This window comes from Emys orbicularis, chromosome 2 (assembly GCF_028017835.1).
Source record: "Emys orbicularis isolate rEmyOrb1 chromosome 2, rEmyOrb1.hap1, whole genome shotgun sequence".
NCBI classification, from domain to species: Eukaryota; Metazoa; Chordata; order Testudines; family Emydidae; genus Emys; species Emys orbicularis.
The window spans coordinates 86,140-113,629 of NC_088684.1; the positions used below are offsets into that span (position 1 = coordinate 86,140).

Genomic DNA, 27,490 nt, shown 5'->3' on the forward strand with positions numbered 1-27,490 from the left:
TTATTACCCTTGGGGTGTAGTCTGGGAGCTGTGGGCACCACTGGGCCCCTCTAACCACTCAGTTGGGTTGGCCCTGCTCACCCTGGTTGGGGACACAACCAGCCTAACCCAGGCCCTGTTATCACCCAACATGACAGCAGATGCTGCCACATACCCAAATTGAACTACCTGAGAGAGCAGCTTCACCAAAGCCACTCAAATACATGCAGCAGACAGCAGCCAATTTCCTAGCTTTCCAGACTCTTTTCTTCCCTCCCCCCGTCACTCACACACACACACACACACACACACACTGAAGCATAAACCCAAAATTATACCATCTTGTGCTGCACAGGGAACTGTACAGTGTAAGCTCATAAAATTTGCCCCTTCCCCTAATGTGGAGAAGAATATGCAACAGCCTTTGAACTAAGATTCCCATACGCTTTACTCCAACTCACTGGCTTAGATAAAGCAAAAACAAGTTTATTAACTACACAAGATAGATTATAAGTGATAGCAAACAGATCAAAGCAGATTACTTAGCAAATAAACAAAAACACAAACTAAGCTTAATATACTAAATAGAATGGATATGAATAGCAGATTGTCACCCTAAGAGCTGATACAAGCAGGCTCCAGATTCTTAAGGGGAAGCTGCACTTGCTCTACAGCTTGGAATCCCCAGGTGTCTCATTCATAGGCTAGAAATCTCTTTAGCCTGGGTCCAGCACTTCCTCCAGTTCAATCTTTGTTCCTCAGGTGTTTCCAGGAGTCTTCTTGTGTGGGGAGTGAAGAACACCAGATGATGTCACTGTGATGAGTTCAGTCACAAACACCCCTTTGGGGCTGTTAACTTGATGTGCTGAAATTACCACTGAGCCCATTTTCCACTGCCAGCTTGGGACTCCAGAACCCTGCCTTGTTGAGCCAGACACACTAGTTTGCTGTAACACAGACCCAGGTCTGGTCCACACCCCTAGAGCTGCAGACTTTAACCAAAACTGCTCAGCAAGTCACTTATCTCCAGCACACAGACACCCAGCTCCCAATGGGATCCAAACCACAAATAAATCCGTTTTACTCTGTATAAAGCTTGCACAGGGTAAACTCCTAAATTGTATGCCCTCTAGAACACTGATGGAGAGAGATGCACAGCTGTTTGCTCCCCCAGGTATTAATCATTTATCCTGGGTTAATTAATAAACAAAAGTGATTTTATTAAGAATAAAAAGTAGGATTTAAGTGGTTTCAAGTAATAACAGACAGAACAAAGTAAGTTACCAAGCAAAATAAAACAAAACATGCAAGTCTAAGCCTAATATATTTAAGAAACTGAATACAGGTAAATCTCACCCTCAGAGATGTTCCAATAAGCTTCTTTCACAGACTAGACTTCTTCCTAGTCTGGGCCTAATCCTTTCCCCTGGTACAGTTCTTGTTAGTTCCAGCTCAGGTGGCAACTTGGGGATTTCTCATGACTGGCAGCCCCCTTTGTTTTATTCCGTCCCCTTTTATATCTTTGGCACAAGGCAGGAATCCTGTCTGTCTCTCTCGGTTCCCACCCTTCCTTCTAAATGGAAAAGCACCAAGTTTAAGAGGGATTCCAGTATCATGTGACATGATACTTCATTACTCACTGGCTGGCACCCATGTATACAGGAAGACTTACAAGTAAGCAGAGCCATTTACAACCAATTGTCCTAGTTAATGGGAGCCATCAAGCTTCCAAGCCACCATTAATGGCCTACACTTTGCCTATCTTAGTTACAATAGGACTTCAGAGTAATACGTTATATTTCTAGCTTCAGCTACAAGCATGATACATTCATACAAATAGGAAGAACACACTCAGTAGATTATAAGCTTTGTAATGATATCTTTTGCATAAAGCATATTCCAGTTGCATTATATTTATGCTCATAAGCATATTTCTATAAACATATGGAGTGCAACGTCATAGTCACTCCCTGCTTTATATAGCTTTTGCATATGGTGGGAACCCTTTGTTTCAAAGCTTGGTTCCCGGACCAGTCTGTGGAAAAATACTGACATCCCAAGATGGAGTCCAGCATCATGTGGTCTGCCCACGTGTCCTTGTAGAGTCATAGCAGCCCTTACTCACAGGCTGTTTGGAGTGTTCTCAAGAAGGTTCATCACCAGATGGGAGATAAGCTTCTCCTAAGGCCTATTGGTTTTTTTAATGGCCCATTGCCCTGAATAGGCCCTTCCCCACACACTATCTAGACTGAAAGCATCTTGTCTAGTGGGCGTTACCCAGGTGTAACTACATTTGAAATATAGATACATAGTCAATATTCATAACTTCAGATAAAAAATGATTTATGCATATAAATAGGATAATCATATTCAGCAAATCATAACTTTTCCAATGACACCTCACATGACTTACCTTGCATAAAATACATCATAATTATGTCATTATAATATCACTATGAAGAATATGGGATGCACTGCCACAGGGGGTATTTAGGGCCCAACAAGGGCTGAGCTGTTAATAAAATCCTTGCTTAGTGATGCAACATTAAACATGTTTTGCAGTTTGTGTCAAGTTATTGCTGGTTTACTCCAGTTGTAACAGCCACCATTGAAAACATTTAAACGTCTTGTTAAACTTTCCCCCCCTCTCTTTTCCTGTGTGTTTTAAGCATTTAAAACTTAAAGAATTAAGTAAGGCTTTTATTTAAAGAATTTTCCTTATTCCCTTTCCCTTTTGCTCTATATGGGATGGGTTTGATCACAGAAACCTCCTTGGGACTGTCCCCTGATGTACTGAGACTACCTCTGAGCCTATTTTCTCTGCCAGTGTGGGCCTCCAGAACCCTGCCTTGTTGAGCCAGACACGCCAGTCGACTCCAACACAGACCCAGGGTCTGAACCACACGCCCGAAAGCTGCAGACTTAACTGAAAACCGCTTAAGAAGTGCTCATCTCTAGCACCCAGAGACCCAGCTCCAAATGGGATCTAAACCCCAAATAAATCAGTTTTTCTCTGTATAAAGCTTATACAGGGTAATAAATTGTCCGCCCTCTATAACACTGATCGAGAAAGAGATGCACAGCTGTATGCTCCACCAGATATTAATTTGGGTCAATTAATAAGCAAAAGTGATTATATTAAATTAGGATTTAAGTGGTTCCAAGCAATAACAGACAGAGCAAAGTAAGTTACCAATCAAAATAAAACAAAACATGCAAGTCTAAGCCTAACACATTAAGAAACTGATTACAGATGAAATCTCACTCCCCGAGATGTTCTAATAAGCTTCTTTCACAGACTAGACTCCTTCCTAGTTTGGGGCCAGCAATCATTCACACCCCCGTAGTTACTGTCCTTTGTTCCAGTTTCTTTCAGGCATCTCTTGGTGGAAAGGCCATCTCTTGAGCCAGCTGAAGACAAAATGGAGAGGCTTCCAGTCCTTTTATATTCTCTCGCTTGTGGGCAGAAACCCCTTTGTTCTTCTGTGCAAAGTCACAGCAACAAGATGGAGTTTGTAGCCACCTGGGCAAGTCACATGTCCATGATGATTCAGCTTTTTGCAGGCTGACGCCATTGTTTACATGTTAGTTTGAATGTTCCCAGGAAAGCTCAGATGTGGATTGGCATCTCCCAAAGTCCATTGTCAGTTAAGTGTTTCTTGATAGGACTATTCTCAGTAAGTGCCCATTCTCAAGAAGCTGACCAAATTCTTCACTGAGGCGACTTGGATTCAGATGCATTGAGATACAAGTACATAGCCAATATTCATAACTTCAAATGCAAAAATGATACACACATACAGCAGCATAATCATAACCAGCAAAGTACAACCTTTCCATAGACATCCCACTTGACCTCCTCTGTACAAGACCTGGTGCAACCATAGGATCCTGGTTACAACAATGATCTATACGGTCACAGTTCATGTCAATAACATCGCAGTATAGTCTTTTATAGCAGAAGATCTCTGCTTGAAAGTCTTAGATCATATTAAAGATGGTATTAAGTCTCCCTTTTGGGGGAAAGAGAGAGCGTTAAGATGGTCTGGGTAGTTGTTGTTGAAGTCCAATCATCTTTTCTTTAAGACAAAGCCAGACAACTTGCTGAAATATGGAGAGAAAAGATCAGCAAAGATAGAAAATGCAGCTTCTGTCTCTAACGCTTTCTTTCCCTTGCCGTCCAGTTGCTGGGAAATGATAGGCCCAGCACATGGTCTTATCAGCCACTCTTAAGAGTTGGCAAACTTTTACCAGCATTGGGCTATTTAGGACATTACTTTTGCTGTGACCAGGGAAGCCGCTAATATTGCAAACGGTGGAGCTTTCTTGGAGGCTAAATCAGACTCTTATCAGACAAAAAGAAGATAGGAAAGAGGAGAAAAAGGGTGGGGAAAGAAAATGGCACTCCAGGGAGGGGGAGTGGAACCCAGAGTGCAGATTCTAGGTGGTGGTCAAGATTTAGGTGAAGCTGGTGGATGGGGTGATGTCTCTGGCTTGATCTGGTCAGGACACCTTTCAAGATCAGGACGATAAAGTCTCAGTGGTGTCTTAGTGGATCCCAAGACACTGGGAGACTGGTAGCAGCCATGATGGTGAAACTTCCTCCTCCTAATTCACTGTCCTGTTGTCATGGGTTGCCACTGTGACAGACACTTCCAGGAACTTGAGGACATCTTGTTCAACTTCTTTAACTTAAGAAATCCAGTGTGTCTCCAAATTTTGCTTGCTTTCATAAACAATTTTGTATAATGCACTGAATTGGCTTCAGTTCCTCCTCCTCCTAATTTGATATTGCTAACTAGTCACCTTGAGTGGGATCCACACATACAAGGACTCAAAGAGGAAGAACAGTTACTTACAGTGGTTCTTAGAGATATTTTGTTCATTTGTTCCTACGATCCACCTCCCCCCCCCCCCCCCCCAATCCCTATTTCTGAGTCTTATCCTAATAGGGTTTCTGAATTGAAAGGCAGTTGGAGAGGCACAAAGATATGTAGGGTGCAGGCATGCCCCGATAGACGCTGCTGGTCAAAAATTCTGATCTCTCATGAGGTGCATGTGTACCTTGGGAGGGATCCACACAGATAAATCATCTCCAAACTGCAGTTATTGTAAGGTAAGTAGCTGTTCTTTTCATGTACAACTTTAACTCTGACCACTATATGTGTGTATCAACAGACAACATCAAAGTATCACATTCCTTATCATGTATAATATGAATCATTATATTCAAAGAACACCATAACCACTAACCATCCCTTCCCCACAACAAAAACCGATAAATACAAATAAACAAAAGGACGCGTGACAAATGGAGAGATGATACTGTTGAGTATCCAGTCTAGAGGTTGACAGATTCTTCCTAGAAAGGGGGGGGAGGGAGGTGAGGCACAAGGCCCCTCCCCCTCCATGGCTCCGCCCTTGCCCCCCTCTTTCCCACAAGGCTTTGCCCCCCAGCCAAGCTGGAGCTGGGCCAGGGAGCCTGGGTCCCTCCACCTGCTTGGGTGGGGGCAGCTGAGAGCAGCCGCCTGTGCCCCCCACCCAGGGCAGGTGGAGGGTCCGTGGCTCCCCACAGGTGCCCGTGTGACTCTTACCCCAACCTAGCTCCGGCTTCCAGGCTGGCCTGGGGGCGGGGCCTAGGGCCAAAGAGCAGTAGCCAGGCCATGGTAAGAGCTGCCTGGGGAGCTGCAGACCCACCATCTGCCCTGGGCAGGGGGCTCAAGGTGTAGGGACATGGGTCGGGGGCTGCTCTTGGGCCCCGCTACACTGGGCTGGTGGAGGGTCTGCGGCTCCCCACAGCTGCCCAGGCTCCCTGGGCTGGGCTCCAGCTTCCGGCCTGGCCGGGGGGTGGGCCCATGGGGGGAAGAAGAGGGGCAGGGGGCTGGGCCTGGCCAGTGGCGAAAAGCAGACTGGCCAGACCTGTCCACTTTCAAAAGTGGGAGGGCCAACATGGCCCCTTCGCCTCCCCTATTCTGGTGCCCCCAATCCAGTCACCCAAAAGGTCATTACCATGACATTGCAACGTAGTTAAAAATAGTGATTTTATTTTTGTAATGAAGGTTTTTTAATTTGAACTGACTTTTAAAAAAAATTTAAATTCGTTTTTATGTATGTGTTCTTAGAAGTAAATCGCTATCATAAATTCCTAACAAAGATATTTTGCTCTTGTTTCTTTGCTTAGTTCTGTAATTGTTAGTAAGAAGGAAAAATGTTTCCATGTCATTAACTAGCTAGGTTGGAGACCTCACAATAATCTAGTTATTTGAGCATGACGGGGTGTGGCTGGGTCATGACAAATGCTAAGATTAGGTCGCAGAAGTCACGGAATCTGACTTTCAGCCACCTCTGTGACATTGAGGAACCCCCAGCTGCCCGGCCTCTGTGGGCGGTGGGACCCTCCGCAGCTCACAACCGGCGGTGGCAGAGGGACCCTGGAGCTGTTCAGTAGCCACGAGTGGAGGGCCCCTCCCCCCCCGCAACTCCCCAGCCGCCACTGCTGGTAGTGGCCCCCTGCAGCTCCCCAGACTCTGTTGCTGGCAGGGCCCCCCCTGCAGCTTTCCTGCCTCTGTGGGCGGTGGGGGACCCCCCTCCTGCAGCTCCCAGCCCCACAGGGCAGCGGGGGGGGGAATCCTCCCAGCCACTGGGCAATCAGATCCCTGCAGCTCCCAGCCGCTGTGGCAGGGAGTGGGAGGGGCAGGGTGCTGTACCCTCCTCCCTCTGCATTTTGTCAGGGATGTTTTTAGTAAAAGTCAGGGACAGGTCATGGCTTCTGTGATTTTTTGTTTATTGCCTGTGACCTGTCCCTGACTTTTACTAAAAACGTCCCTGACAAAACCGTAGTATTAGTCCTGAACCGCTCCTTGGGAGTGAAATCTGGGGTTAGGAGTTACCTCCATGAGATTCCCAGGGTTGAGATACAGGGTTTTGCAGTGAAATTGGGCACTGGGAGTTACAACTTTGATTCTTGCCTTTCAGACGACGAGTGACAATTGAGGAAATTTTACCCTCCTCTACCCCCCCTTATGCCTTGGACCTTCTAAAGAGGCTTTTAGTATTTAACCCTGATAAACGGCTGACTGCAGAAAAGGCCCTGCAACATCCCTATGTGAAAAGGTGAGGGCAATGCCAGTGTGAAATTTCCCAACCCCCTCCTCCTCCCCCCCCCAAGCCTCTTGTGTGGCTACTACCAGCACAAATTTCCCTTCTACCATGTGAAATGGTGAAGGTAATGGTAGTTTTCAATCTGCTTTCTACTCCTCTTCATGTGAGAAGGTGAGGGTGCCTTAGTATGTGATATTTCAGATATATCTCTCTCTGTTGTAGCTCTCAGTGGTTTCTGATGTGTCACTCTTTCATGTATAATGGGAGTATAATTAACACCAGTCAACCTGGCTTTATGGAAAATAGATCTTGTCAAACTTGATCTAATTTTTTTATGAGATTACAAGTTTGGTTGATAAAGATAATTGTGCAGATGAAAGATACTTAGGCCTGAATGCACAAAAGGAGTTAGGTGCCTAAGTCCTGGTTTTGGCAGCATTGTTATGCACCCTTGCCCCCCACCAAACCCTGCAGGTGCCTAAATTCACTCAGCACCTAAATTTTTTGAGTAAAAGTTCCCTTGGTGCATGTGTTTCTGCCTTTGCGCATGTGCACTGCTGCCTCCCTCCAGGCATCTAGATGCCTGTTTCTTAGCTGAGCCACAGAGCAATTCACAGACCAGGGGAAGATAGACGTTTGGCTGTTTAAGTTCTGTGCAGGGCCTGATTGGGTAGGTATAATCAGAGGCTGCCTACCAGATCAGGGCTCTCAGGTGAGTTCACACAAACTATTTGGGGAGGAAGAGGAAGAAGACTTCCCTCATAAATTCAGTGGTTAGGGTACTCACCTAGGATGTGGGAGACTCCAGGTTCAAGTACCCCCCTCCACCTATAGGGGAGAAGAGATTTGAACTAGGATCAATGATATTCAATATTTTTATCAAAGATAAGGAAGTAAATATAAAATTGCTGATAAAATTTGCAGCTGATATAAAGGTTGACAATGTGATAAATAATGATGATAGATAAATAATGATGAGGACAGGGTAGGTAGAGCTTTGAAATCTGGACCCATTTAAATAAAATGTTTTAATAAAGCCAAATGCAAGATTATATATCTAGAAACAAAGAATGCAGGCCATACTTACAGAATGCAGGGCTGTATCCTGGACAGCAATGCTTCTGAAAAGTATTTAGGGGTAATAGTGAACAAGCAACTCAACATAAGCTTCCAGTGAAATGCTGTGGCAAAAAGGGCTAATGCGATCCTTGGATGCATAAACGGGAGCAGGAGTAAGGAGGTGATTTTTACCTTTGTATACAGTGTTGGTGAGATTGATATTGGAAAACTGTCCAGTTCTGGAGTCCTTTTTTAAAAAGGGATGTCAAAATATTGGAGAGGGTGCAGAGAGGAGATAAAACATTATTTGAGGGTTGGAAAAATGTCTTTCAGTGAGAGACATTGCCCTGGTCTACACTATGAGTTTAGGTCGAATTTAGCAGCGTTAGATCGATTTAACCCTGCACCCGTCCACACGATGAAGCCATTTTTGTCGACTTTAAGGGCTCTTAAAATCAATTTCTGTACTCCTCCCCGATGAGGGGATTAGCGCTGAAATCAACATTGCCGGGTTGAATTTGGGGTAGTGTGGACCCAATTCGACGGTATTGGCCTCCGGGAGCTATCCCAGAGTGCTCCATTGTGACCGCTCTGGACAGCACTTTCAACTCGGATGCACTAGCCATGTACACAGCAAAAGCCCCAGGAACTTTTGAATTTCATTTCCTATTTGGCCAGTGTGGCGAGCTCATCAGCACAGGTGACCATGCAGTCCCAGAATCGCAAAAGAGCTCCAGCATGGACCGAACGGGAGGTACTGGATATGATCGCTGTTTGGGGAGACGAATCCGTGCTATCAGAACTCTGTTCCAAAAGACAAAATGCCAAAATATTTGAAAAAATCTCCAAGGACATGATGGACAGAGGCTACAACAGGGACCCACAGCAGTGCTGCATGAAAATTAAGGAGCTCAGGCAAGCCTACCAAAAAACGAAAGAGGCAAACGGCCACTCCGGGTCAGACCCCCAGACATGCCGCTTCTATAATGAGCCGCATTCAATTCTAGGGGGGGCCCCCTACCACTACCCCACCCCTGTCCGTGGCCACCTGCAAGTGGGGAGTCTCATGCACAGGGATGAGGATTTTGGGGACGAGGAGGTGGAGGAGGAGGAGGATAGCGCACAGCACGCAAGCAGAGAAATCATTCTCCCCAACAGCCAGGAACTGTTTATCACCCTGGAGCCAATACCCTCCCAAGGCGGGCTCACGGACCATGAAGCCGGAGAAGGCACTTCTGGTGAGTGTACCTTTGTAAATATAATGCATGGTTTAAAAGCAAGCCTGTTTAATGATTAATTTGCCCTGAAGGCTTGGGATGCATTTGCGGCCAGTACAGCCCCTCCTTTTAAATGGCCAATCCAATGGGTGCTTGGTATGGGAAAGGAGGGTGCTGCTGTTTGAAACCATCCCCACATGTTATGAAGGTTGAAGAAGCCGAAAGACTGTGGCTTACCATGGCTGCCTGCAAGCCAAATTCTGTTTCCCGGCCCTGCGTGTGTGATCTCTCACACCAAACTGACAAGCCCTCAATATAAGAGGCAAAATGCGACCTTGTACCAAAAGCACATGTGCTATGTAATGTTAACAGCTTGGTTCACCGTGAAAGAGTCTACCCATTGTTCTCTAAAATGTCTTTTTAAATACTACTCTGCCTTTTTTTCCTCCCGCAGCTGCAAATGTTTCAACGCTCCCCCTATCATCTCCGTCCCAGCGGCTAGCTCAGATAAGAAGGCGAAAAAAACGCACTCGCGATGAAATGTTCTGAGCTCATGCAGTCCTACTGCACTGAAAGAGCTCAGCAGAATGCATGGAGGCAAACAATGTCAGAGTCCAGGAAAGCAGAAAATGAACACGAGGACAGGAGGGACGAGCGAGATGAGAGGTGGCGGGAGCGAGATGAGAGGTGTTGGCAGCGCGATGAGAGGAGGCAGGATGCAATGCTGAGGCTACTGGGGGATCAAACTGATATGCTCCGGCGTCTGGTGGAGCTGCAGGAAAGGCAGCAGGAGCACAGACCGCCACTGCCACCCCTGTGTAACCGCCCGCCCTCCTCCCCAAGTTCTATAGTCTCCTCACCCAGACGCCCAAGAACGCGGGGGCGGCTCTGGGCACCCAACCACTCCACCCCAGAGGACTGCCCAAGCAACAGAAGGCTGGCATTCAATAAGTTTTGAAGTGCAGTGTGACCTTGTCCTTCCCTCATCCACCACCCCACCCAGTGCTTCCCTCCTCCCCTACCCCTCCCGGGCTACCTTGGCAGTTATCCCCCTATTTGTGTGACGAAATAATAAAGAATGCATGATTTTGAAACAATAATGACTTTATTGCCTCTGCAAGCTGTGATCAAAGGGGGGAGGGCGGTTGGCTTACAGGGAAGTAGAGTGAACCAAGGGGGCGGGTTTTCATCAAGGAGAAACAAACAGAACTGTCACACCGTAGCCTGGCCAGTCATGAAACTGGTTTTCAAAGCTTCTCTGATGCGCAGCGCACCCTGCTGTGCTCTTCTAATTGCCCTGATGTCTGGCTGCGCGTAATCAGCGGCCAGGCGATTTGCCTCAACCTCCCACCCCGCCATAAACGTCTTCCCCCTTACTCTCAGAGATATTGTGGAGCACACAGCAAGTGGCAATAACAATTGGAATATTGGTTTCGCTGAGGTCTAACCGAGTCAGTAAACTGCGCCAGCACGCTTTTAAACGTCCAAATGCGCATCTACCACCATTCTGCACTTGCTCAGCCTATAGTTGAACAGTTCCTTACTACTGTCCAGGGTGCCTGTGTATGGCTTCATGAGCCATGGCATTAAGGGGTAGGCTGGGTCCCCGAGGATAACTATAGGCATTTCAACGTCCCCAACAGTTATTTTCTGGTCTGGGAAGTAAATCCCTTCCTGCAGCTGTTCAAACAGACCAGAGTTCCTGAAGATGCGAGCATCATGTACCTTTCCCGGCCATCCCACGTTGATGTTGGTGAAATGTCCCTTGTGATCCTCCAGTGCTTGCAGTACCTTTGAAAAGTACCCCCTGCGGTTTATGTACTGGCTGCCAAGGTGGTCCGGTCCCAAGATAGGGATATGCGTTCCGTCTATCGCCCCACCACAGTTAGGGAATCCCATTGCAGCAAAGCCATCCACTATGACCTGCACATTTCCCAGAGTCACTACCCTTGATAGCAGCTCAGTGATTGCATTGGCTACTTGGATCACAGCAGCCCCCACAGTAGATTTACCCACTCTAAATTGATTCCCGACTGACACCGGTAGCTGTCTGGCGTTGCAAGCTTCCAGAGGGGTCTCGCCACTCGCTTGTGAACTGTGAGGGCTGCTCTCATCTTGGTATTCTTGCGCTTCAGAGCAGGGGAAAGCAAGTCACAAAGTTCCATGAAAGTGCCTTTACGCATGCGAAAGTTTCGCAGCCACTGGGAATCATCCCAGACCTGCAACACTATGCGGTCCCACCAGTCTGTGCTTGTTTCCCGGGCCCAGAATCGGCGTTCCACGGCATGAACCTGCCCCATTACCACCATGATGTCCAAATTGCCAGGGCCCGTGCTTTGAGAGAAGTCTGAGTCCATGTCCTCATCACTATTGTGATCGCGCTGTCATTGCCTCCTTGCCTGCTTTTGCAGGTTCTAGTTCTGCACATACTGCAGGATAATGCATGAGGTGTTTACAATGCTCACAACAGCAACGGTGAGCTGAGCGGGCTCCATGCTTGCCATGGTGTGGTGTCTGCAGGAGAGCAGAGTTGCAGTGGAAGCGGTGGATGACGACGGATGCCATGAGAATAGATATTTATACCTAACGACGAGAGGACCTGCAAGGTGGATTCATGGCACCAGGAGAGCAGAGTTGCAGCGGAAGCGGTGGTTGGATGACAACGGTTAGCAGCCCTACTGCACCATCTGCTGAAAGCAGTATGGCGTCTGCACGGAAAAAAGGCGCGAAACAATTGTCTGCCGTTGCTTTCACGGAGGGAGGGGCGACTGACGACATGTACCCCAAACCACCTGCGACAATGTTTTTGCCCCATCAGGCATTGGAAGCTCAACCCAGAATTCCAGTGCACAGTGGAGACTGCGGGAACTGTGGGATAGCTACCCACAGTGCAACGCTCTGAAAGTCAATGCTAGCCACAATACTGTGGACGCACTCTGCCGACTTAATGCGCTTAGTGGTGACACACACAATCGACTGTATAAAGTCGCTTCCTAAAAATCAACTTCTATAAATTCAACCTAATTTCGTAGTGTAGACATGCCCTTAGAGAGCTCAATCCATTTAATTTATCAAAAAGATTAAGAACTGACTTGATTATGGTGTATAAGTACTTTTTGGAGGAGAAAATATTGGGTTCTAAAGAGTTCTTTAATATGGCGAAGAAAGGCATAACAACCACCAGTGGCTGAAAGCTGAAGCCAGACAAATTCAAATAAAAAATTACGCACAGATTTTTAACAGTGAGGGTCATTAACTATTGGAATAAACTCCCAAGGGAAGTGGTGGGTTTTCTATCTCTTGAAGTCTTCAGAACAAGATTATATGCCTATCTAGAAGATATTCTTTGGTCAAACAATTTATTGGGCACAATACAGGGGTAACTGAGTGAAATCCTATAGGCTGTGTTATACAGGAGGCCAGACTAGCAGGGCCGGCTCCAGGCACCAGCCTAGCAAGCAGGTGCCTGGGACGGCCAATGAAGAGGGGGCGGCACGTCCGGCCCTTTCGGCGGCAATTCGGCGGCGGGGCCGTCACTCCCTCTGGGAGCAAAGGACCTGCCGCCGAATTGCCGCCGTAGAATGAAGCGGCAGTAGAGCTGCCGCCGCGATCACAGATTTTTTTTTTTTTTTTTTTTTTTTTTTTTTGCGCTGCTTGGGGCGGCAAAAATGCTAGAGCCGGCCCTGCAGACTAGATCTAATGCTCCATTCTAGCCTTAAAATCTATTAATATCTAGTGCCTCTCCTGTTATTTTGTGTGTGTGTGCGTGCATGTGCATTGTTCACTCTCAGATTTCATCACATATTTGTTATCTTCTTGGTAGGTTCCACTGCCCTGCCAAGGAGCCCTCTCTGGACTACGATGTGATTCTTCCTTTAGATGACGATATCCAGCTGTCTGTGGCAGAATATCGGAATAAACTGTATGAGGTAGCTCCTCTTATTCTGCTTCCTATAACACTACTTGTCCAGATTACCTGCCACCCTTTCCATAAACATTCAATCCTGCCTATCTCCTCCTCCCATTTACCTTTCACCCATCCCTAGTCCTGCACTTATACCTGACCTTGCTCATCACACTGTCCCATGCTGCTACACTTTGGGGGGGGAGAATAACTTGAAACCCACATTCTCAGTTGGAGAGAGAGATATGTGGAGAAGGAATGTCTGAGAGAGACTGAGGTTTGATGGTGGAAAGTAAATTAGACTTGAATTTGCAGTTCAATAGGATAGTAAAAATGCCAATGAAATTCTTGGCTGCATACAAAGAAATATGTCACAAAGCAATGAGATAAAGGGAAAGGAGGATCAGTGGTGGGATTCAGAGAGGGGCTGATAAGATCAGAATAGTGTCCAAAGAAGATGATCTTAGCAGAATTATATTGTATGGCCTAGAATGGGGTGATGTGGATGTTGGGAAGAGCAGAGAGAAGGATGACACCATAATCAAGACAAGAACATAAGAACAGCCATACTGGGTCAGACCAGTGGTCCATCTAGCCCAGTATCCTGTTTTGTGACAATGGCCAATACCAGGTGCTTCAGAGGGAATCAAAGAACAGGGCAATCATTAAGTGATCCATCCCATCACCTATTCCCAACTTCTGGCAAACGGAGGCTAGGGGCACTTCAGAGCATGGTTTTGCATCCCTGCCCATCCTGGCTAATAGCCATTGATGGACCTATCCTCCATGAACTTATCTAGTTCTTTTCTGAACCCTGTTATAGTCTTGGCCTTCACAACATCCTCTGGCAAAGAGTTCCGCAGGTTGACTGTGCATTGTGTGAAGAAATACTTCCTTTCATTTGTTTTAAACCTGCTGCCTATTAATTTCATTGGTGACCCCTAGTTCTTGTGTTATGAGAGAGGCTAAATCAGTGGTTCTCAACCAGGGGTACATGTACCCCTGTGGGTATGCAGAAGTCTTCCAGGGGGTACATCAACTCATCTAGATATTTGCCTAGTTTTACAACAGGTTACATTAAAAGCACTAGTGAAGTCAGTACAAACTAAAATTTCATACAGATAATTACTTGTTTATACTGCTCTATACACTTAAGTGCAAGTACAATATTTATATTCCAATTGATTTATTTTATAATTACATGGTAAAAATGAGAAAGTAAGAAATTTTTCAGTAATAGTGTGCTGTGACACTTTTTTGTATTTTTGTCTGATTTTGTAAGCAAGTAGTTTTTAAGTGAGGTGAAACTGGGGGTACACAAGACAAATCAGACTCTGGAAAGGGGTACAGTAGTCTGGAAAAGTTGAGAACGACTGGGCAAAATAACACTTCCTTGTTTACTTTCTTCACACCAGTCATGATTTTATACATCTCTATCATATCCCTCCTTAGTCATCTCTTTTTCCAAGCAGAAAAGTCCCAGTCTTGTTAATCTGTCCTCATATGGAAACTGTTCCATACCCCTAATAATTTTTGGTGCCCTTTCTGTACCTTTTGCAATTCCAATATATCTTTTTGAGATGTGGCGACCAGCTCTGCACACAGTATTCAAGATTAAATAACTATCTTGAGTAGTTTTGTATCCTCGACAAAGTTAGCCATCTCACTGTTTACCCCTTTTTCCAGATCATTTATGTATCAAGAAATTATGAGAGCCTGAATGAGACCTTTAGTTGCACAGATAAAAGAAAAATATTGACTTTAGACACCATTTGGATGATCAGGGTAAGGGAAGCATTTAAGAAAAACCTGCGTTACAACCTTGAGTGATAGGGAAGATAGTGGTTTTGTCAATGGTGATGGAGAATGGGAAAAATTAAGACGGCTTTGAAGGGAAAATAAGGAATCTGACTTTGGCCATGTTAAGTTTAAGTTCATAGTGAGACAGGCACAAAGAGACATTCAAAACAGGCTGAGGTCCAGGATAGGGTGGAAGAAGACTAGTCAGGAGTGTAGAGAAAGATTTATGAGTAATCAGTGCAGAGATGATGTTTTGAAATAGTGTGAGTGAATTAAATTATCCAAAGGCAGAGTCTATAATGTTAAAGAGGAGGGAGGGTCCTGAGAAACTCTCATGGGTAGTGGGAGAAGAAGCAAACAAAAGAGACGTTGAAGTAGTGGTCAGAGAAGTAGGAGAAGAACCAGGGTAGGAAGGTCAGTAAGGGTACAGTGTAAAAAAAGGAGAGTATGACAGTCAGCATTGAATACAGCAGAGAGGTCTAGGAGGATGAGTACGTGCCTTGAGTCTTGGCTGGGAAGAGGTCATTAGAGATGTTAATGAGAGGAGTTTCAGTGGAGCAGAGAGGTCAGTAGCTGGATTGGAGGGGATCTGGGATGGGCAGGAGAAGACGAATGTGTGAGGTAGCGGTTGTAGGTTGGACATTCATTGAGTTTAGAAGTGAGAGGGAGATGAGGGCAGTAGCTAGAGAGGCAAGGAGGGGGTGAGGATTTTTAAAATTATTATTATTATTTTTTAAAGAATGGAGATGATAAATCTTAAATTGTAAGGCAAAGGATTAGGCAGATGGTGAGAAGTAATGGAGGAGAGTAGGCAGGGAGTGTAAGGGCGATGGAGGTTAGGGGATGGGTTCACAGGAATGGCTGGAGGGGTTAGAGGTGAACAGGCAAGTGACCTAAAAAGTGGTTATATGGGAGAAGGGGATCATGACAAAGTTTGTTGATTTCCCTCTTCATCTCTCCCCCTGCCCATTGGAAAGATTCTGCATGAACAAGAGGAAGAATGGAAGGAGGGTTTGGCGTTAAGGAGAGAGTCAGACGTTGGAAGGAGTGGATTGTTACCCACACAATTTAGGGCTCTCCCCCTTCCCCCTCCCCCCCACTCTCTCTCTTGGGCACTCAGGAAGTAAGGGACCCAACTTTACATCCCTTCCCAGTGGACTCAGGGCTTTACATGTCTGCGGGACTTTTGCCTAATGAAAGATCCTTACACAGTAATATCCTTCTTTTGTTAATTTACCACTTTTCTCAAAATTGCTTTCCAGGCAGTTGCAAAGTATCAGTAGCTAAGTTACAAAATCAGTCAAGCTGTTTCCCAACATAATTTTTAACCCTTCTCCCTTTCCAGGTGTTTCCTTTCCTTTGGACATATTATCCGTAAATTAACTTGCGAACTACGACACAGGCACTTGTAGGGAGGTACCCCACCACACTGTCTTTTACCTCCTATTGCAATAGATAAACTGTTTGTACCATTCGTCTCCTTCCTCTCCACCAATCCTGGCTGGGGCCTCCAATTCTGTTACTGTGGTTCTAAAAACCCAAAGATCTTGGTAACTATTACTCTTGGTGAGGCAGTGGCAGGAAATAAATCAATGGAAACACGGCCATCCGAGCAATAGGTGTCTGGCACAAACAGTACAATACAAGAGTGCTTTCACTTAAAGCTGCACTCTATTTTAGTCTTAAGCACTTACATATGTCTGCAACAGGTTAGTAAAACACCCCAAAAATCAGTAATTACCGAAGTCTGGAGTGGTCTTTGAGTGGTACAACCACAGCCGTCCAATTGGCCCATCTTTGAGCTGCCACTGGGGATCCTAAGCTGTGTCCATGAAGTTTCCATGAAGAGTCTAACTACCTCATACTTCCTCCCCTTATTTATTTGGGTTAGTGTAACAATAACATGTAAAAAAACATGTTAAGCAAACAATTTCAAAGGTTAAGCAAGGAGTTTTCCTTAAACCATCTATTAGGTGTTGTTTTTTTTCAGAGTCCGCATATTTTGAGGACCCTGGCAAACACATCCCAAAGGGCAAATCTAGGTAAGCATCCTGTTTTTTCTAAAACACATACCTCAGCAGTTTCAACAGAGATCTTATCAGGAAGGACACAGGGTCAGTTTCCTCCTCAATTTCCCCCCCCCCCCCTCCCCGGCTGCTTGCTTAGTTATAGTAAAGCCATTGCAGAGGCCTGCTAAGACCTACTGATTTAGCTGCTTTTGGCAATGAGCATGATAATCAATATTCCAATTATCAGTAGTGGTCCAGGCATTTTGCTGGTCTGCCAAGAACTCTCCATATGCGATGATTTGGTAAAGTGGGGTGAAGATTGAGACCAGGGTGGTGTGGCTGAGAAATCATGGATGATGACCAATTAGAGGTCACAGATGGCCCAGGGGACAAATGGGTGACGTTGAATAAAATGACAGTTGGCAGAGAGGAAACTCTGGTATTGAAAGAGCAATGATTGGTGAAGATATGGTCAAATGAGGGGCCAATTTTGTGAGTGGGAGAGCTGGTCTCTTGTTGGAAATAAAATGAGGAGTTAGGCCTCTAAGGGATTGGATGGAACATCAGCATGGAAATTAGTCACCATGTATGAGGGTAGGGAAGATTTTGATGAAAAGAAAGGGAGAGCCAGGTATCAAAATCAGAAAAGGGAGGTGGTTAGCAAGGAGTTGAGGTTGCAGATGACAATTGCATGGACTAGGAGAGGAGAGGAGTGTCTGGAGTGCTGCTCGAAAGAGTGGAGAGGAAGTGGAAGATGCATCACTTTGGCCATTTAAAATTAGACTGGACAAATCCCTGGAGAATGACTAAGAAACAACTTTGTGGTAGCCTTTCAGAGGATGGAGAAGATAACTAACAGTGGAGCCCTGTGAATTTGCAAATGCGAAATAACACAGAGTAAAACAAACTCACTCGGGAATGACAGCTCCTGTAGATCCTGTCCTGCAGGGTTGGGGCTGGCTCCCCAATCATGCCCAGCTGCATGGGTTCACAGTTCCCCATAGGTTTGGCCCAGCTTCCACTCTCCCACCATCATCAATGCCAGGCAGGCTCGCTCTGCAAACCCCCTACCTCCCCAGGGGAAGGACCTGACCTGATGGGGTAGGGAAGGGATAAAACAAAATAAGAAATTCCTGAAAAATAAAATGCAAAATTATAAAAAATAAAAAGAATTTCAGAGGTTTTACTAATAGTTCTTTCCATCTCTAATTTCAGATTTATACAGCCTTCTCCTTTGCATGCTGAGTGAAACTGCCTAGTCTCTCCTGTTTGCCCAGAACCCGCTCTTCCTTATTTCTTTGGTTGTTCCAGGGGCATGTGCAGGAATTTAAACTTGAAAGTTTTTGGAGGGAGATGTTAAACACACACAAAAGGAAGGTTCACATGATGTGCGTCCCCTCCCCCCTCAGTTCTTGGGATGCCTTTGGTGGGGACTCCCAGTAGTGAGGGGGCAGCAGCTCCCCTTGGCAGTGGCACACTCTGTGTCCCTGCAGCCTGGGGAAGAAGAAAGCAGCAGGGCAGCTGGCTGCCGGCAGAGCTCCTCCTCCCCCCACCTCCAAGCTGCTGCTTCTACTTCCCTGCTGCTGGAGTCCCAGTGCTGTTGCCTGCTTTACAGACAGCCCGCTGAGGTGAGTCAGGGTGGAGGCAGAAGCAACACGTGGGACTCCAGCAGCCAACCACCCTGCTGCTTCCTCCCTCTCTGGGCTGCAGGGACACAGAGATTTTGCAGGGGAACCTGCCCCTGCTTGCTCCCCCTTGTGCAACCTCTTACTAAACACTAAGGAAGAAGAAGAGCTCTTTAAGGGGGGGAGGGATAGCTCAGTGGTTTGAGCATTGGCCTGCTAAACCCAGGGTTGTGAGTTCAATCCTTGGGGGGGCCACTTAGGGATCTGGGACAAAATCAGTACTTGGTCCTGCTAGTGAAGTGGACTCAATGACCTTTCAGGGTCCCTTCCAGTTCTATGAGATAGGTATATCTCCATATATTTATTTATTTATATTAAGCTCAACAACAATGTTGGCCCAAAACCAAAGGGGTGTAAATTGGCTAGCTATTAAAACATTTTTAAGCTGGAAATTAGAAGACGGTTTCTAACAGTCAGTGGAGTGAGGTTCTGGAACAGCCTTCCAATAGAAGTACTGGGGGCAAATAACCTAATGAGTTGGAGTTTGATAAATTTTAGGGCTATCTATTAATCACAGTAAACTCACATGATTAACTCAAAATAATTAATCGTGATTAAAAAAATTAATCATGATTAATTGCAGTTTTAATTGCACTGTTAAACAATAGAAATTTATTAAATATTTTGAATGTTTTTCTACATTTTCATATATATTGTATTGTGTTGTAATTGAAATCAAAGTGTATATTATTTTTGATTAAAATATTTGCACTGTAAAATGATAAGAGTGTTTTTTCAATTCACCTCATACAAGTACTGTAGTACAATCTCTTTGTTGTAAAAGTGCAATTTATAAATGTAGATTTTTGTTTGTTTGTTACATAACTGCACTCAAAAACAAAACAATGTAAAACTTCAGCGCCTACAAGTCCACTCAATCCTACTTCTTGTTCAGCCAGTCGCTAAGACAAACAAGTTTGTTTACATTTACGGGAGATAATGCTGCCTGCGCTTATTTATAGTGTCACCAGAAAGTGAGAACAGGCATTTGCATGGCACTTTTGTAGCCGGCATTGCAAGGAATTTACGTGCCAGATAAGCTAAACATTCATATGCCCCTTCATGCTTCGGCCACCATTCCAGAGGACATGCTTCCATGCTGATGATGCTCGTTAAAAAAATAATGCGTTAATTAAATTTGTGACTGAACTACTTGGGGGAGAATTATATGTCCCCTTCTCTGTTTTACCCTCATTCTGCCATATAGTTGATGTTATAGCAGTCTCAGCACATGTTCATTTTAAGAACACTTTCACTGCAGATTTGACAAAACACAAAGAAGGTACCAATGTGAAATTTCTAAAGATAGCTACAGCACTCGACCCAAGATTTTAGAATCTGAAGTGCCTTACAAAATCCGAGAGGGATGAGGTGTGGAGCATGCTTTCAGAAATCTTAAAAGAGCAACACGCCGATGCAGAAACTACAGAACCCGAACCACCAAAAAAGAAAATCAACCTGCTCCTGGTGGCATCTGACTCAGATGATGAAAATGAACATGCATTGGTCTGTACTGCTTTGGATTGTCATCGAGCAGAACCTGTCATCAGCATGGACACATGTCCCCTGGAATGGTGGTTGAAGCATGAAGGGACATATGAATCTTTAGCGCATCTGGTACTTAAATATCTTGCAATGCCAGCTACAACAGTGGCATGAGAAGACCTGTTCTCACTTTCAGGTCACATTGTAAACCAGAAGTGGGCAGCATTATCTCCTGCAAATGTAAACAAACTTGTTTGTCTGAGCGATTGGCTGAACAAGAAGTAGGACTGAGTAGACTTGCAGCCTTTAAAATTTGACATTGTTTTATTTTTGAATACAGGTTTTTTTTATACATACTTTCATGATAAAAAGATTGCACTATAATACTTGCATTAGGTGAATTGAAAAATACTATTTCTTTTGGGTTTTTTTTACAGTGCACAGTATAAAGTGAGAACTGCATACTTTATTTTGTGCTGTAATTAAAATCAATATATTTGAAAATGTAGAATGCATCCAAAATATTTAAATAAATGGTATTCTATTATTGTTTAACAATGCAATTAATCACAATTTTTTAATCCCATTATTAATTGATTAATTTGTTAAATTGCTGAACAGCTCTAATACATTTATGAATGGGATTATATGACATGGTTGCCTGTAATAGCAGGGGACTCAACTCAGTTACCTAGTAAGTCCCTTCCAGTACTGTGTTCTGTGTTCCTGTTATTAAGTTCTAACAGTTCCCCATCCTAAAGTACTTTTTCATTTGAATAATTTCTTGTCCGTTAAAATTTGTATCAGCTGCAAGTATTTTTTCCTTGTGCTTTTATATATCTGCCTAGTTCCTCTGCTCTGTAGGGTGAGTAAAGCAGCAATCCTAAGTGACTACATGTGACCCTTGGGGTGAATGTATCTGTTTGTGTGCATGCGTGCGTGCTTGTTTGCTGTGTGCCTGTTTGATTGAAGTTTATAGTGTAGTCTATTTGGCGAGCTGTGCACTGAGCCTAGCGGCCTGCTATATAAGGCTGAGAGCTTTCTAACAAGGGTCTAGCCTGTCATCCTTTGGTTTCCCTAATCCCTTTAGGATCTCTTGCCAAGATGGGGTTAACTCAGGGAGAACAGGGGTTTAAAAAGCGAGCTTGTATGCAACCAGAGGAGCTAGCGAGCAGGAGCAGAAAACAGAGTTTTGCAAGGGCGTTTAGAGTGGGAGCATGAAAGCCAGCTATCTCTCATAAACATAGCCCAATAACCACCCCTCCCCTCCCCAACACACATAAACAAACAAACAAACAAAACCTTTGCAAGAGTAAAAATAATGCAGGCAGAAGTCCAGCAGTAGAGTGAGGACTATCCAGTTTATTGCACTGAATGTAGCATGTAAGATTACTTGCCATGTGAGCAGGTTCCATGTGTGTGCATTTGGGGCAAGCAGCTCATGGCCCTCGCTGACTGAGTGTGGACTCTTGAGTGGGTGAACTGGAGGAAATAAGGAAAGAGAGAGGTACATAGGTGGGACTTTCTGGGACCCAGTAGAGTGGTCCCACCCCCAGTCTGACATCCTCTGTGCTATTGAGGAGGAGGAAAGTCTTAGGGAAGGAGACCATCAAGCTGGAGCAGAGGGAAACAATTCCATAGTTGGGACACTCCTTCCACATGATGTCATGGTATCCTCTCTGACTGAGGATACATCTCCATGGGAGGGGACCCTTGTTATTAGGAGGAGCCGGATAATAGTAATGGGGGATTTGATTATTAGAAATATAGATAGTTGGGTTAGTGATGACTAGAAGAACAGCAAGGTGAATTGCCAGCTGGGTGAGAAGGTTGTGGAACTATCATGATGTCTGGACAGACTTGTGTACAGGTCTGGGAAGGAGCCAGTGGTCTTGGTACATGTAGGTACCAATGACCTAGGAAAAGGTAGGAGAGAGGTCCTAGAAGCCAAATTTAGGCTGCTAGGTAAGAAATTAAAATCCACAACCTACATGGTAGCATTCTCTAAAATGCTTTCAATTCCATGCACAGGGCCAGTTAAACAGGCAGAACTGCAGGGTCCCAATCCTAGCTGAGAGGATGGTGTTCAGAGGAGAGATTTAGGTTTATTAGGAACTGTGGAACCTTTTGGGAAAGGAGGCGCCATTAAAAAGGTTGTAGAGGAATTTTTAAACTAAGGGGTGGGGGAAAGCTAACAGGTGTGGAGGAGCACATGATTTGGACAGACACATCCCTTAGGGGAGGGTTTATTATAAGAGAGAACCTATATCCTAGTAAAGAAGAGAGGATAGAAGTTGATAAAGTACAGGTATGAAGTGTACAATATGATGGGGGCTAATTTAGCTACAACTAATCAGGAAAAAGAACTTGGAGTCATCGTGGATAGTTCTCTGATGACCTCCATGCAGTGTGCAGCGGCAGTCAAAAAAGCAAACAGGATGTTAGGAATCATTCAAAAAGGGATAGAGAATAAGATGGTGAATATTTTATTGCCCTTATATAAATCTGTGGTACGCCTACATCTTGAATATTGCATACAGATGTGGTCTCATCTCAAAAAAGATATTACTGGCATTAGAAAAAGTTCAGGAAAGGGCAACTAAAATGATTAGGGGTTTGGAACGGGTCCCATATAAGGAGAGATTAAAGAGGCTAGGACTTTTCAGCTTGGAAACGATGAGACTAAGGGGGGATATGATTGTATACAAATGCAAAAGGTCTAAATACTAAGATGGCTGAACTTGAGTGTCTGGCATTAAATGAGGATATTGATATAATAGGCAATACAGAATACTAAGTGTACAGTGCTCACTTTATATAATTTTTTATTACAAATATTTGCACTGTAAAAAAGGCTAAACAAGAAATATTTTTCAATTCACCTCATATAAGTGCAATCTCTCATGAAAGTGCAACTTACAAATGTTGATTTTTTTTTTACATAACTGTACTCAAAAACAAAACAATGTAAAACTTTAGAGCCTACAAGTCCGCTCAGTCTTACTTCTTGTTCAGCCAATCGCTAAGACAAACAAGTTTGTTTACATATACGGGAGATAATGCTGCCCGCTACTTATTTACAATGTCACCTAAAAGTGAGAACAGGCATTCACATGGCACTGTTGTAATCGGTGTTGCAAGGTATTTACATGCCAGATACACTAAACATTCATATGCCCTTTCATGCATCAACTTGTAAATTGTTTATCTTTTTTTACAGTGCAAATATTTGTAATAAAAATATATATAGTGAGCATTCCACACTTTGTATTCTGTTGTAATTGAAATCAATATATTTGAAAAATGTAGAAAAACATCCAAAAATATTTATAATAATTTGAAATGGGTATTGTTGTTGTTTAACAGTGCGATTAAAACAGCAATTAATCATAATTAATTTTTTTAATCTCATGATTAATCATGGTTTTTTTAATCGTTTGACCTCCCCAGTAAAAATCTTAAATAAATAAAACAGGTACCATAGAATCTCTCTGGATAGAAATTCCATGCTTGAATAATAACAATATAGCAGTAAGAATATACTACAGATCACCTGACCAGGATGGTGATGGTGATTGTGAAATGCTTTAGGGAGATCAAGAGGCTACAAAAACAGAAAATCCAATAATAATGGTGGATTTCAACTATCCCGGTATTGACTGGGAACATGTCACCTCAGGATGGAACGCAGAGGTAAAAATTTCTAGACACCAGTAATGACAACTTCTTGGACCAGCTAGTCTTGAAACCCAGAAGGGGAGAGGCAAGTCTTGATTTAGTTCTAAGGGGCTCACACAATCTGGTCCAAGTGGTGAATACAGCTGAACCACTAGATAATAGCCACCATAAAGTAATTAAATGTAACAACATCCTTGGAGGAGGGAAAATACCAGTGAAATGCACCACAATAGTATTTAACTTAAAAAGGGAAGCTACACAAAAATGAGGAGGCTAGTTAAATGGAGAAATGCCTGCAAGATGCATGGAAACTTTTAAAATTCCTCATAATAGAGGCTCAAACTCAAGTACATCAGAAGCATGAAGCCTGCCAAAATAGTCAGTGGGGCCAATAGGAGAATCAAAGTCCTAAAGAAAAACTCAAAGGAGACAAGGCCCGTGCGGAGAAGCTAAATGAATTCTTTGCAGCAGTCTTCGCTGCAGAGGGTGTGAGGGAGATTCCTAAACCTCAACCATTTTTTTTAGGTGACAAATCTGAGGAACTGTTGTACGATGAGGTGTCTGTGTGACGGGTTGGATCACAGAAACCCACCCGATGTGCCAAGACTACTTCTGCCCCCTGCTTTCCCTGCTAGCTCGGGACCCCAACACCCCGTCTGCTCCAGCACAGACCCAGGGTCTGAATTACTTGCCCCAAAGCTGCAGGTTTACCTGAAAGCAGCTAACAGAAGTGTTCCTGTCTTTAACACTCAAATGCCCAACTCCCAGTGACAGGTTTCAGAGTAGCAGCCGTGTTAGTCTGTATCCGCAAAAAGAACAGGAGTACTTGTGGCACCTTAGAGACTAACAAATTTATTAGAGCATAAGCTTTCGTGGGCTACAACCCACTTCTTCGGATGCATCTAAACCCAAATAAATCCGTTTTACCCTGTATAAAGCTTATACAGGGTAAACTCATAAATTGTTCACCCTCTGTAACACTGATAGAGAGATATGCACAGTTGTTTGCGCCCCCAGGTATTAATACATACTCTGAGTTAATTAATAAGTAAAAAGTGATTTTATTAAATACAGAAAGTAGGATTTGAGTGGTTCCAAATAGTAACAGACAGAACAAAGTAAGTCACCAAGCAAAATAAAATAAAATGTGCAAATCTATGTTTAATCAAACTGAATACAGATAAGATCCTCACCAGTTCCAGAATGCTCCCTTTTACAGACTAATCTCCTTTTAGCCTGGGTCCAGCAATCACTCACACCCCCTGTTGTTACTGTCCTTTGTTCCAGTTTCTTTCAAGTATCCTGGGGGGGTGGAGAGGCTCCCTCTTTAGCCAGCTGAAGACCCTATGGAGGGGTCTCCCAGGGGTTTAAATAGACTTTCTCTTGTGGGTGGAGACTCCCTCCTATGCAAAATCCAGCTCCAAGATGGAGTTTTGGAGCAAGTCACATGTCCATGCATGACTCACAGTCTTTACAGGCAGAAGCCATTGTCCACATGGTATCTTGTATGACTCCAGGAAGACTTCTTATGTGGATTGGAGCATTCCAAGATGCATTGTTCCCCAAGTGCTTCCTGATCGGGTACTTAACCTTGCGAATTCCTTCCTAAAGAAGCTGACCAAATGCCTTACAAAGCTTACTTAGAAATCAAGCAAGTATACAGCCAATATTCTTAACCTCAAGTACAAAATGATATATGTGTACAAATAGGATGAATAGATATAGTAGACCATAACCTTTACAGAGATGTTACATGGCACAGGCAGCAAAAAACATATTCCAGTTATGTCATATTCCCATAAAGCCTTATGGGAGGTACCGTCACAGTCTGTAGAGGAGGTTTTGGAACATGTTGATAAAATAAACAGTAATAAATGACTGGGACCAGATGGTATGCACCCAAGAGTTCTGAAGAAACTCAAATATGAAACTGCAGAACTACTAACTGTGGTGTGTAACCTATGGCTTAAATCAGCATCTATAGCAGATGATTGGTGGATAATTAATGTAATGCCAATTTTTTAAAAAGGCACCAGAGGCCATCTGGGCAACTATAGGTTAGTAAGCCTAACTTTTGTATCAGGCAAATTGGTTGAAACTGTAGTAAAGAACAGAATTATCAGACACATGGATGAACAGAGTATGTTGGGGAAGAGTTAACACGGCTTTTGTAAAGAGAAATCATGCTTCATCAATCTATAAGAATCCTTTGAGGGGGTCAAGAAACGTGGACATGGTTGATCCAGTGGATATAGTGTACTTGGACTTTCAGAAAGCCTTTGACAAGGTTCCTCACCAAAGGCTCTTAAGAAAAGTAAGGAGTTACAGGAAAGAGGGAAGGTCCTCTCATGGACAGTAAACGGTGAAAAGATAGGAATCAAAGGGTAGGAATAAATGGTCAGTTTTCATGGTGGAGAGGTAAATAGTGGGGTCGCAAAGGATCTGTACTGGGATGGATGCTGTTCAACATATTTGTAAATGATCTGGAAAAAGGGGTAAACAGTGAGGGGCCAAGTTTGCAGATGATATTAAATTACTCAAGATAGTTAAGTCCAAAGCTGATTGTGAAGAATTACAAAGGGATCTCACAATACTGTGTGACTGGGCAACACAGTGACAGATGAAATTTAGTGTTGATAAATGCAAAGTAATGCACATTGGAAAACATAATCCCAGCTATATATACAAAATGAGGCGGTCTAAATTACCTGTTACCACTCAGGAAAGAGATCTTGGAATCATTATGGATACTTCTCGAAAAAATCTGCTCAATATGCAGAGACAGCCAAAAAGTTCATGCATGTAACATGATCAACAAGAATTTTTGCTATAAGCTGGGGACTTATCAGTTGGAAGTGACAGAGGAGGAGAAATACCTGGGTATATTGGTTGATCACAAGATGATTATGAGCTGCCAATGTCATGCGACTATGAAAAAGGCTAATGCAGACCTAGAATGCATCAGGCGAGGTATTTTGAGTAGAGACAGGGAAGTGTTAGTACTGTTATATAAGGCACTGGTGAGACCTTATCTGGAATACAGTGTGCAATTCTGGTCTCCCATGTTTAAGAAAGATAAATTCAAACTGGAACAGCTGCAGAGAAGGGCTACTAGGTGTTTCAGGCCCTCTTCTTACTACACTAGGATGATAAGAGGAATGGAAAAACCATGACTTATGAGAGGAGACTCAAAGAGCTTGGCTTGTTTAACCTAACCAAAAGAAGGCTGAGGGGAGATATGATTGCTCTCTATAAATACATCAGAAGGATAAAGACCAGGGAGGGAGAGGAGTTATTTAAGTTGGAAGGTGGTAAGGTGATAGGGAACAGCCAGCATGGATTTGTAAAGAACAAATCATGTCAAACCAATCTGATAGCTTTCTTTGATAGGATAACGAGTCTTGTGGATAAGGGAGAAGCTGTGGATGTGGTATACCTAGACTTTAGTAAGGCATTTGATACGGTCTCGCATGATATTCTTATCGACAAACTAGGCAAATACAATTTAGATGGGGCTACTATAAGGTGGGTGCATAACTGGCTGGATAACCGTACTCAGAGAGTTGTTATTAA

At 44.0% G+C, this 27,490-nt stretch overlaps 1 protein-coding gene across 1 annotated transcript in view; it reads left to right on the top strand.

The window, feature by feature from the left end:
- Positions 1–27,490, top strand: part of MAPK15 (mitogen-activated protein kinase 15) — a 77,907-nt gene that overhangs the window by 32,763 nt on the left and 17,654 nt on the right. The window contains exons 9-10 of the mRNA XM_065399794.1: positions 6,955–7,092; positions 13,180–13,285. Of these exons, the coding sequence (XP_065255866.1) occupies positions 6,955–7,092; positions 13,180–13,285 (244 nt within the window). The remainder of the gene's footprint in view (positions 1–6,954; positions 7,093–13,179; positions 13,286–27,490) is intronic.